At 42.0% G+C, this 13,205-nt stretch overlaps 1 protein-coding gene across 2 annotated transcripts in view; it reads left to right on the forward strand.

Annotated features, from left to right (window-relative positions):
• AFF3 (ALF transcription elongation factor 3) overlaps positions 1–13,205 on the forward strand; it is a 372,886-nt gene that overhangs the window by 284,470 nt on the left and 75,211 nt on the right. The window contains exon 8 of one of the 2 annotated variants that reach the window (XM_060233827.1): positions 6,359–6,399. In XM_060233827.1, the coding sequence (XP_060089810.1) occupies positions 6,359–6,399 (41 nt within the window). The remainder of the gene's footprint in view (positions 1–6,358; positions 6,400–13,205) is intronic. The other variant, XM_060233829.1, reaches the window with a different exon arrangement.

The following is a 13,205-nucleotide window of genomic DNA, read 5'->3' on the forward strand; positions in this document are numbered from 1 at the left end:
CCTTTGAAATTCTTTTGTAAGAGAACTGCTACTCTTAAGTCAGTGCAACTGAATGTCCTGGAAGGTTAAAATGTTCCCTCACTGGTTTTTGAATGTTCTGGTTTCTAATATCAGAGTTATGTCCACTGGCAATGACCTTCCACCCTCTACACTGGACAAACAGGCCAGATTCTATGACAGAGAATAGATCTGTATCTGAAGAAGTGAGCAGTGACTCACAAAAACTCATATTTTGGCACCATATTTTTTAGTCTTTATGGTGCTGTGGACTCTTGCTCTTTTCTACTGCTACAGACAGACTAATACATCTTGATCTATCCTCAGCAGATAGATCCAAGTGGGTAGTCATGTTGGTCTGAAGCAACAAAACAAAGTTAGAGTCCAGTGGCACCTAAGACCAACAAAGTTTTATTCAGGGTGTGAGCTTTCAAGTGCACTGTCTGAGGAAGTGTGTGTGCTTTATTCTATCCTCAGCAGAATTGCTCCCTCCTAAGTTCATTGACTTTAATGTAATATAGGTTTTTTCTCAGATAGCCATGGGATGGGGGAGGTTGGTCTCTTTGTTTAAAAAAAGCAGTCTTGGTCAGATTGCTTTTCAGAATACCTGTGGGCCAGCATTTGAGCCAAGTAGTTGTCCAATCAGATTTTGCAGGCATCCGTATTGAACAGCATAGGGCAAAACCAGGCTGTTAAAAAACTGTGTGCTAATTAGAAACTTTTGCTTGCATTGACAAAAAAGTAGTTGATATGATGTATCTCAGAAAGCTTTCCCTTTGAAACATCAACATCATTTGGCAACCCCAAACAAAAATACAAAAAAAAACCCAAACCCTTGCTGTGTTCTCACTGTAAACTTATGACCTCTGTTCAGGTAGTGGTAACTGTGAAATGATCAAAACATAGGAAGCTGGTGTGAAATTTCTAGAAATGCAAATGTTAACAAGGTTTAAATAGAGCATATAAACACTGAAACATGTCTACAAACAAGTGAATATTACAGGTTTGGGATGATTGAAATAGATATCCAAGTAGCATTTAGAGGCCAAATGGAATTTCCTAAAGCAACTAATTAAACTGCACAGAAATAAAAACACAACAATTATGTCTTAATAAGCAATCGTTCTATAACTAAGGATGATTGTACAAAGAGCATAGTTTTTAGGGATTAGGTGGCTCATTTGCCACATCTGAGCCCCACAAGGCACACAGCGCACTGCAGATGGAGCAAGTATTGGTATTAAAGGACAGTGTTCAAGTCATTAGGACCAGCATTTTTCTCATGGCAGGAGGAAGGGAAGAGTCTTTACTATCCTGCATAGTTAAAGATAACAGGTGAGATGCAGCTCTTGCTGGAACACCTGTAGATCTTTTCAGATGCAGATTCTGAAATGAATCAGAATAAAATTGAACTCCTCACCTTTGGCTTCCTATCAATACTACTATCATTAAACAATAACGATAAAACCAAGGAATATTGCTGATAAAGGACAACAAGCTAGGAGAATTTTTAAACTGTTATTGGTACATTTCTGATATATGTTTAGTACATGTATTAGAAATAATAGAAGAATATTCCTCTGGAAAGAAAATATTGTGTGATACATGATTCTGTCATCAATTTTTTTTTTTTACTTCAATCATTTCTACTCTATTTTTCCATATGAATATTTATGTAATGCCTTAATTTAAAAAAAAAACCCACTACAACCATAAAAATACAATATAAACAGGATAAAAGCACATCAAGGAGATTAGTAAAACAGGAGCAGCTACACCAAATAATGACATAAAATGCAGTATTTCTTACAGCAAGATTAAAGCAACATTCAGTTTAAATATTAAAACATAAATCTTAAAAAGCATCTTAAGATAATAAAATACTCAAGAAAATTATGTGGCTACAGTGGGTAAAGGTAAATTTTCTAAAAGCCTGGGGAAATTAAGATATCTTCAAAAGACTGTATAGTGGGCACCATGCATGGGTGGGGAGAAAGATTCTGTGGGGAGCCTGTGTGGGGGAGGGAGATCTGTAACCTTGGTGCCACAGCTGAAAAATGTGATTATTTCTTGAATAGGAATGTGCCGCTGTCATCTAGGCCCATGACCTTGGTATTAAAGGACAGTGTTCAAGATTGGGCATCTTGGGAGGAGTAGTTTTTTTTTAAAAGGCATAGATGTTCCATATGCCAAGTTAACAAGACTGGCATGGATTGGCCCTCTCTGTTCCCCTGCCTACACTATGTAGTACAAAATGTCAGGGCTGGTTCTGATGAGTCCACCTTGGAGGATGAGAATGCTGTGGTGGCTAGCATCATAGAGATCAAACCCTGGCAGACTCTATAGTTCCTGGGCCCTCCAACTCCCAGGATGCATCAGAAGCCATGGTTGCTTTCTCAGAAGCCCAGTAGACTCATAGGGGTCAGAATCAGAGACCAGGGCTTCTGAAGAACCCAATAAGGAGAACTGCCTGTTGCCAGGAATCCCATGATCTAGATAGGGTTGCTAAATCCAATGCAAGAAATATCTGGGGACTTTGGGGATGGAGCCAGGAGACTTTGGGGGTGGAGCTAGGAGACATTAGGGGCAGAGCCAGGAACAAGGGTGTGACAAGCATAATTGAACTCCAAGGGAGTTCTGACCATCACATATAAAGGGACAGCACACTTTTTAAAATGTTTTCCTTCCATAGGAAATAATGAAGGATAGGGGCACCTTCTTTTGGGGCTCATAGAAGTGGACCCCCTGGTCCAATCGTTTTGAAACTTGGGAGGTACTTTGGGGAGAGGCACTAGATACTATACTGAAATATTGGTGCCTCTACCTCAAAAAACAGCTCCCCCAGAGCCCCTGAAACCTCCAGATCAATTTCCCATTATACCCTATGAGAATCGATCTCCACATAGGGAATAATGAAGTGCTCAGCAGATGTTTCCCTCCCCCCCCCCACCCCGTTTCTGAAGCGAGGAATTGGCCTCTCTACTCACGAGTTGCAGCCAATTTCTTCAAAGTAACACAGACGCACCATCCCAAGAGGAAGCCTTTCAATCAGACACTGAAGCCTACAGAGATGGAAAGGCACATGGTCCTCTGGGGGCGGGACTTTCTCCCGCCGGCCAGCTGACTGGGGGCGGGAAGGAGCCTGGGAAAGCGGAAGAACCCCCACTGGGACATGGGGATTGGCAAGCCTAGATCTAGACAGGGGTGTCAAACATACAACCCAGGGGCTGAATCAGGCCCCAGGAGGGCTCCTATCAGCAACTGACTTTCATCTGTTTTCTTCTCCCTCTCTGCTTCCTTCTGCATCATAGTTTGCCTTGTCAGGCTTGCTCAATAGCACAAGAGCTACAGAGCAAAGTCTCTGTTTTCTCCATTGGCTGAAGCTCCTCCCTTGGGGAGAAAGGGAGGAGGAATTGCTTGCTTTGCCAGGCTCTCTCAATTGCACAGTTCTTTCTAGAACAGCCACCTTTCCATGTATTTTCCCCATTTGTTGCCAAATCTCTCAATTGCACAGCAGATCTACTAAGCCAAGCCTCCCTTCTTTTGGCTGAGGCTCCCCCCACTCTTGGTCCCCTGGAGAACGAAGGAAAGAACCAGAGCTTCCTTTGCCCAATCCCTGGATTGCACAGGACAGGTACAAAGAAGGCACCTGTAAGACTGATGAGTGCTAATGTTTTAACCATGTTATTTTAAATTTTTTAAATCTTTAATTACATTTGTCTGGGTCTCTTATAAAGTTTATATCTCCACTACCTGGCATTACATTTTACATTGGGAAAACCCAAGTAAAAGCTCAGCAAAATGCTCAACTTGCCTCTCGAGGCCTCTCTTATTCCCACATGGCATCTGGAAACCCAGACTCACTGTGAAGCCTTGCAGGATACAAGTTGCAAATAACCTCTTTTCAGCTCTAGCTATTGTGGGATCAAGAGTTCTGATACTGTCAGCTTTCCTTAACTGTACACATGGCTGGAATGAGATTGGATTCCAATCCTTCTGGAAGGCACATTCTAGAGCTGGGGTGGCGAAACTGCAACTCAGGAGCCACATATGGCTCTTTCACACATATTGTTTGGCTCTCAAAGCCCCCACTGCCCCATCGACTGGCTTGAAGAAGGCATTTATCTCTTTAAATCACTTCTCTGAGCCAAGCTAGCTGGCGGCTTGGAGAATGCATTTAAAGTTAAAGTTGCTTTCTTTCCACCTATACCTCCTTCTCTTCCACCATCTATTTTCCTTCCTTCCTTCCTCTCTCAAATATCTGATGTTTATTCTATGTGGCTCTTATGTTAAGCAAGTTTGGCCACTCCTAATCTAGAGGGTGTGGTAAGAAATTAGTATTTGCATGACTTTTGACCTGTGAAATTCTATAGGGTTCCATCTTACCTGCTATGCTACTTACCATCTACATGAAATGACAGTTAAAGGAGTTCATTGGGAGTTTTAGGATGTCATGTCATCAATGTGCTCCCTTAATAGCTTAGGAACAAGATTTCTTAAGGACTTCCTCTTCAAATATGAACTCGTCCAAACACATAAGTTGGTTAAAGAAACCCCACTCTATATTCTACTTCCTTTAAAAGTTTGGCAGTGGGTATGTCTGATAGTGTCTATGTAGAGGCAGTGTAACTTTCTTCCTCATCTTATATTCTAATAACCATCTGTGGCCCCCATTTGTGGATAGCTAAATTCACAGATCAGGGCCACATAAGGGCTAAAGAGATTTTTCAGCAAACTTGGAGAATCCCTCAAGTTTGCAGGAAAATCTTAAATTAAAAAAATACATACAGGGATTTAAATCCCCCCAAATGCTTAGAGAATGCACTTACCTCCAGGAGTCAACAGCGGTGACACGGGGCTCTGCAGTGGGTCCAGCAGTGCCAGCTGTGTGGCCCAGGTCTCCCCACTGGGTCTGGTGGCATTGGCTGTACAGCCTGGGAGCTGCATTTAACTTGGTGGTGGCACAGCCCAAAGCTCTGTGCTGTGGCAGTGGGGAGCTATGCTGGGCATGCAGCCACTGGCACTGTTTCAGAGCTGCACTTTGCATGCTACCACTGATTGCCCAGAAGCTGCGCTGGGCTGCTGACATTTGCAGCACAGACTGGGAATTGCACTGGGCCTAGCAGCAGTGATTCAGCCCAGGGAGAGCTGGTAGGGGGCAAAAAAGCCCTGGGATTGTCTTGATAATTTTTGGGGGGGAGGGGGCTGTTCTTAGCTTTTATCCAGATTTTAGATCTGGTTTTTACTGTTTGGTGCAGTTTTATTTTCAACTGTTTTATTCATTGGGTTTTGGTGTGTGTTTTTTAATCAAACTGTTTACTTTGTTATTATTTTAAAATTGTGATATTTTTATTTCTTTTTTTTAAATAGAACTTATAGTGCTTCTTTGTTATTTTCCCCCCCCCTCCCTCTCCATTTGATTGCAGACCACTTTAGTAGGTTTTATCTGAAGGGTGGGATACAATTTTAAAATGAATGAATCAAATCAATACTATATTAAAAAGTTGCACGCATTTGACTTTAACAGACCACATACACTTTCTTTCTCCAAAGTCTTTATTCCAGAACAAGAAGGCAAAATTCCAGAATGCATGAGGTCAAAACCAAGGCTGAAATTGGAGCCAAGATTATCTTAATTTAAGGGATATTCAGTTAGATACTGAAATGAAGCCAGCCATGTCAGTATATAGTGTAAGGCATGTCTGGAAAAAGGCAATAATTAAAGGGGAAAGCTAGTCCATTGCTTATGCTTGAATGCCCTGCTAGTTGTAGAAGCTATGATTTCTATTCCCTGAACCACAAGTTAACATAGTAGCAAACTCTATTTTTTCCACCAGCTTCAGTAGGCAAGGACTAAGAAGTATCAATGGATCATTCATCTGTAGCACAGTCAAAACTTGCCAGCAACTTATTACAACAGTGCCTTAAAAAGCCTCCTGTAGATCTTGCAAAGCTTGCTCAATGTACAATTCTGTAACTGCAGATGACTACAGAAATCCAAATATGTGATATCTGTTTCTATTGAAGAATGGGAGGAGACTGATGGTAAAGGAGATGGTGGGAAGGAAGGGAACTGATTCCTGGAAAGATGTGTTTTACAAAAAAAAAATTCCTCTGACTAGGATAGTTCAGATTTAAAGTTCTGGGCAGTGCTTTAACAGTCCTCTGGCTTTATAGCATAACAAAGTGTTATTAGATGTTATAGATGGAAAATATCCCTTTTACTGTGGGCTTACTGTTACTTGTAATGCTTTAAAATGTGGACACGACAGGAATGTGTGTGACACTTTTTTTAAGCGTTGATTGAGCTCATATTTTAAAAGTCAGAGTATAAAATAAACATCTCTGCCCTTCCTTCCAGCAGGCAGCACAGAAATCTGCTCTCCGGGTTCTATCTGACAGGTACATTTTGTCATTTTTATGAACTATAAATTGCTTTATGAAACGCTGAGCCCTATTTATTGTGGCATATAACTCATAATCGGATTTTGTCCCCAAAGTATCTCTGAACTGGGATGTTAAACATTTTGCATGCTTGGATTTGTCATGCATGCGTGGAGTTTATTACTGAGGGGGGGGATCAGTCTTGCTGTATTTCATATGGAGTATGTAGAGTCCCTTGTTGTGGCATGAAATGAGAGAGACGAAACTGCTTGAACGATGCAGTAAATTCTGAGCTTTAGCATTTGTTTGAGATATATCTAGGCTCATTTCTCAGCAATAAGTATGCCATTTATTTCAAGATATTCTCCTTTTGACTTTTCCCTCTTTTTTTACTGGAGAAATCCTCTAGACCAGGGGTGGCCAACCAGGGGTGTTTTTTGCCTACAACTCCCATCAGCCCCAGCCATTGGCCATGCTGGCTGGGGCTGATGGGAGTTGTAGGCAAAAAAACATCTGGAGAGCTACCATTGGCCACCCCTGTTCTAGACTTTTGTTTTCATAAAACAGTGTCTTTTATTCCAGATGGTGGAACAATTATTTTTCCCTTTACTGTGTGTATATTAAATAATTTCTCAAATGTTGCTCAGTTATGAGTTGGGCAAAGTTTTTACTGAAATCTTATGAAGTGTTCACTTTTCTGAGGAAACCATATAGGAATCAGACTGTAAAGCCATCCTTAAATAACTCTTAATGAAAGTGGATTGCAAGAAATATTAAGGGAGCCTTCAAACACAGATTTATCTTATTTCAGTGCTAGGAATTGGGAATGTTGCAGTTGGCTGGTTCATTTTATAGTTTCTTTCTTTCTTTCTTTCTTTCTTTCTTTCTTTCTTTCTTTCTTTCTTTCTTTCTTTCTTTCTTTCTTTCTTTCTTTCTTTCTTTCTTTCTTGCTAGATTTATATTTATCCACAAATGAGATACTGTGTCATGTAGGATGACACACAGCAAATTTCTCCATGCCTTCTTGGCAGGCAGCTCAACCTTTCTGGCCCACGCTGCCTCCGCCTCCTTGAGAATAAGCAGTAATTGACTTTGTGAGGCAACTCAGTCAACTGCTTCTCCAGAGCAGAGCCTACCACTTAAAATGAATGATACGTTGTGCATGGGTGAATAACATTTCTTTATGTTCTGAGACTGAGACCATCAGAAATAGCCCACCTCCACTGACAAGCCCTGTTCTGTTTAGACTTTAAAAAAATAGGAGTAAAAACATTTATTTGCAAACTTATCACAAGGTCTGAGCTACTGTATGTTAGCCAGTTTTGAGTGGGGGGAAAAGGGTCAGTGAAATCTTATGTAGAGTTCCTCCAATATTTACTTTCACTGAGAAGTGCGTAGCAATTGATTATCACTTAGGGCTCCCTAAATAGGGTTGCCAGCCTCCAGGTGGTGGCTGGGGATGCCACACTATTACAACTGATCTCCAGGGAACATAAATCAGTTCCTCTGGAGAAAATGGCTGCTTTGAAAGGCGGGCTGTGCCATCCCCTTCTCAGGCTCCTCCCCCCAAAATATCCAGGTATTTGCCAATCCAGAGCTGGCAACCTTATTCCTAAGAGAAACACGTAGATAGATTTTTCAGTAGCAGGCTGGGACTTTTCTGAGATGGGTGGAAGGACCCAGTGGAGGATTAGGGTTGCCAAGTTCAATTCAAGAAATATCTGGGGACTTTGGGATGGAGCCAGGAGACTTTGGGGGTGGGGTCAGGAGACATTGGGGGTGGAATCATGAGCAAGGTTGGAACAAGTACAATTGAACTCCAGAGGGAGTTCTGGCCATCACATTGAAAGGGACTGCACACCTTTTCAATGCCTGCCCTCCATTAGAAATAATGAAGGATAGGGGCACCTTCTTTGGGGGCTCATAAAATTGGCCCTCCTGGTCCAATCCTTTTGAAACTTGAAGGGTGTTTTGAGAAAAGGCATCAGATGCTATGCTGCAAATTTGGTGCCTCTACCTCAAAGAGCATCCCCCCTAGAGCCCCAGATACACGTGGATCAATTCCCCATGGAAATCATTCTCCATAGGGAATAATAGAGTGTCCAGTAGACATTTCCCTCCCCCTGCTGCTTTCTAAAGTGGGGGGAGGGCCTCCAAACCGGGGAATCCCCTGCCCCCTCCCTCCGTCCCTCTCTCTCTCTCACACACACACACTTACTGGGTCTGGTTCCTCCACAACTTTACTTGGTCTGAAAACAAAAGCAAAAGAAATGGAGGGTCTGTGCTCTGACAAAATTGCTGCTGAACATGAAGCGCTGTTTCCTGCTCAACTTTAAAGGCACTCATTTTAAAAACGGATGTTTGCAGGTTTCTAAACTTGCTGGAGCTCTAGAGATACATGGTGACTGTGGGGAAGGGGCTTCCCCCCACCAACCGACTGGCTGGGGGTAGGGGGAAGTCTGTAAAACTGGGGGATCCTCCGCTGGAACCTGGGGATTGGGAAGCCTATGGAGGATGGAGTTTGGGAAGCGAAGGGACCATGGAGTTATACAATCATAGAGTTGGAAGGGACCTCCAAGGTCATCTAGTCCAACTTCCTGCACAATGAAGGAAATTCACAAATACCTCCCCTTAAATTCACAGGATCTGCATTGCTGTCAGATGGCCATCTAGCTTCTGTTTAAAAACTTCCAAGGAAGGAGAGTCTACCACCTCCCAAGCAAGCCTGTTCCACTGAGGAACCGCTCTGTCAGGAAGTTCTTCCTAATGTTGAGCTGGAACTCTTCTGATTTAATTTCAACCCATTGTTGAATGGATCCATGATCCATGCAACAGTCACCTCGAGACTGGATTACTGTAATGCCCTCTACATGGGGCTGCCCTTGTGCCGAACCCGGCGGCTGCAGCTGGTGCAGAACGCGGCAGCTAGGCTGTTGTTGGGGCTCCCAAGGTGGGAGCACATACGGCCGGGGCTGCGCGGGCTGCACTGGCTGCCAGTGGTGTACCAAATTCATTACTGGTTATTACCTTTAAAGCCCTATATGGCCGAGGACCTGCCTACTTGAGGGACCGTCTCTCCCCATATGAACCCCAGAGAGCGCTGAGGTCAGCTGGAAAGAACCAGCTGAATACCCCTGGGCCAAGGGAGGCCAAATTGAAGACTACTCGGGAACGGGCCTTCTCTATTGCAGCTCCACTACTGTGGAACCAGCTCCCGGAGGAAGTGCGGGCCCTGCGGTGTTTGGACCAATTCCGCAGGGCCTGCAAGACCTTCCTCTTTAAAATGGCCTTCACTTAATGCTGAGCCAAGATAGATTCGCTGAAAATGTTTTTAGCCACTGAATTTTATAGATCTGAGTTATAGCACCATAATGTTAATTTTAATATAAGTTGATTTAATGATGGTTTTATCTAATTGTAATTATTGTGTATTATGGTTTTTGTTTTGTATTTATGTGTTGTGAGCCACCCTGAGCCTGCCTCGGCGGGGGGGGCGGGATATAAATAAAAAGTTATTATTATTATATTATTGTTTGTCATCTTACCTTTTGGGGCCACCACCCAAAGCTGCCATTTTCTCCAAGGGAACTGATCTCTGTAGTCCGTAGATCAGCTGTAATTCTGGGAGATCTTCAGGCCCCAGCTGGAGGTTGGCAGCCCTACATAGAATATATAGCATCTCTATATGTGTAACTCCTGCTTCTCTTCATCCCCCCTACTGAGAACTGGCTGTTTGGAGACATATAGGAGTCTTTCAGCTCAGTATGCATCAAAACAGCCAGGAACTTCTTTCAAGTCCCTCCTTTTTTTCACTTTACAGGTGAAGGCAAGGGCTTTAAAACAAGCTTTGCCAGGTGGTACATATGCCTCTCTTATTTGATGTTGTAGAGGCACAGAAAACCCTCCCCTCCTTTTATTAGAACTGTTGATGGTATAAGTTACTGAGCCATGCAATGAAAGCAGCAGAAAAAGAAATTCCTTTAAATGAATCTGTTTATTTCACCTACCCCAAAAAATGTAAAATGCAAAATAGATACATTTACTGCCGTATGCTTTCAATTCCATTGTGTTCAGACTTGAGGAAGCCAACCAGAGGATGTGACAGAAGCTTCTGGAGAGGAGAAATGCAGGGGGAAAGGAAAGGGTTTCCCCCTCAAACTTCTACACAGAGCTTTATGTATTGATAAACATCAAAAAGTATTCAGAAAATGAAATTGTCTGATTTCATTACCCCAATCCATTGTTATTATTTTTAAAAAAATGTTTTTAAGTGGCAGAAAACTGGAAAAAGGTGAAGAAGAAATATCAAAAGCAGAGTTTTCAATTTGGAGGAAAGGAATTAGGGGCTCAGCTATTATGTGCAAACATCCTAACTACAAAGCTGTCTGAATTAAGTAGTATTGGGAGGCAAGATATTGCATATTGTTCAGTGGTGAGGACAAGGTACTCTTTGCATGCCCAGAGGCAGTTTTTTATTCCAGGACTCAGCCCTAGTATTGAAAACAAATCCCTGGACTATGCACAAATTAAGTAACTAATTCCAAACACAGATTCTTAGATGGAGTATGTTGTAGCAAAATGAAAAGGGAATTTGCTCCATTAGCTATTACTGCTAGAACCTTTTATATATTTAATATGAAATAAAATTATTTTGCAGGAAAATGTAATACTCTATGTAGCTAAATCTTTGAAATCTGATCAGATTTAATGGGGATTCTAGCCTCCAGGTGGCACCTAGAGAGCCCCAGAATTACAGCTCATCTCTAGAGTACAGAAATCGGTTTCTCTGGAGAAAATGGATACTTTGGAGAATAGACTTCATGGCACGATACCCCACTGGGGTCCCTGTCCTCTCAAGGTTCTATCCCCAAATCTCCAGGAGTTTCCCAACCTGGATCTGTCAACCCTCCCCCCTCTGTCCCCTGCTGGTGACCAGGATCTGGAAACCCTAGATCAGAAACTACATTTGGTCAAAAATGCAGCAGTTATTACTGGAGGGAGGATGTATCCTAGCATTCCTGAGATGAAAGATCTGCACTGATTGTCCATCTGCTTGCAAACATGATTCAGAGTGCTGGTTCATACCTTTAAAGCCCTAAATGGCTTGGAACCAGGATACTTGAAAGAGAATCTCCAACTGTATTGTCCAGCCCACCAGTTGAGGTGAGATGGGGAGTGACTGAAGACAGGGCTTTTTAGACAGGGCCTTTAGCTCTGGAATGCCCTTTTCTATAAGGCTCACCTTTTCTTTAAGCACCAAGCTAAAACATTCCTTTTTAATCTGGGATTTTACTTAATGGATTTTTCTTTTAAACATGTTATGGTCTGTTTCTTGGCCACTTCATCAACATCATTTTAGGCTGCTCAGTATGTATTTTATGCCCTACCTTGTTTTAATGGCAACTGCTGTTTTGTATTGGCTTGATTAATGCCTTTGTTTTATTATCTTAGTTGTAATCTGCCTTGAGCAGACTTCTGGAGAGGCAATGTATAAATTCTCCAAATAAATACATTTTCTATGAGCCTGTATGTTGCAGTTTAGGAAGGAGTGGGTACAATTGTATATGGCTGAAGTTGATAAAACACCTGGAGCTAGCACTGTAAATATACATTATCTATAACTTGTAGAAAACACTGTGCCATACTTAACCCCAAATATGTAGAATTCCCCTATTATGACATAAATTGAGTTTGATTTTCTGCTAGTATTACATAGAAGTACCTTTTGAATTGGTAGGGCAACACTCTGAAAACAATTGCTGTTGTGTTGCATCTAAAGCATAACACCAAAATTAATTAATTTTAATTAATTTAATTTTTAATTAATTTTTAAATTTGTATGTATGCTCATAATATGTACAGGGCAGGGCTTTTTTGGTAGAAAAGGCACAGCCAAGCCCGCTGGAACTGTGTTCCAGTGTGTTCCTGCTTAAAAAAATCCCTGTAACAAGAAAGAGCAACTATAGTCATTTATAGTTAAGCCAGTTGTCTATTTCAAAAACTTTAAAAGGTCGCCAACACTTATATTTTTTTTAAAAGAGGGGAGTTGCTGCATCCCATCTTTTAAACATACAAATTCTGTTTATCTTGAAAATTTGAACGAATACCATACTTTTTGAATGCATTCATTATTTTAGAATGTTTCTAATTTTTAGCTATTAGAGAGCAACCCTAAACAGGTCTACTCTGAATTCTACTAAGGTCTATTAGGTGGGGCTGGCTCCCAAGAAAGTGCTCTTAGGATTGCACTGTTAGGGTGCAGTCACACATCACATTAAAAGCGGGTGTGTAGCGCTCAAATTTGAACCGCTGAATATTAATTCGATGCAGGGCCATTCAGACGAGCATCCAAGAATGCGACTCATTCTGTTGTTGAGCAATCAGACATCCAATACTATCACGCTGTTTTCTTGGAGCATGCGTGATCAGATGGTGATTTCTGGGAGGGGGGGTCCATTGAACATGTGCCCAACTGTTTGGAGGTGGGAAATCAAATGTTGCTTCAGAGGCGGGAGGGAAAGGGGGGGAAGTTTCCAGAATTAACGTTGCCAATTCAAACCAGGGAACTGCCAGGAATTACTTTCCTAGAAATTGGCAGTGACAATGATATCTGGAAATCCTCCACATTGAAAAAAAAGATTTTTTTTTCCTGTTCTGAATAGTGGGATAATGTTCCCCCCCCCCCTTCCGATCCTGTGTTGATTGGAGAAGCAGAAGCGTCACCTCAGATTCCCGGATGATCTGGCAATGCGCATGTCTGCTGGGGCTTTTTTTAAAAAAAAAAAGTGGGAGGGGTGGTAAAAATTCCAAGGGACAGTATCGCG

The sequence above is a fragment of the Heteronotia binoei genome, chromosome 3, assembly GCF_032191835.1.
Source record: "Heteronotia binoei isolate CCM8104 ecotype False Entrance Well chromosome 3, APGP_CSIRO_Hbin_v1, whole genome shotgun sequence".
NCBI classification, from domain to species: Eukaryota; Metazoa; Chordata; class Lepidosauria; order Squamata; family Gekkonidae; genus Heteronotia; species Heteronotia binoei.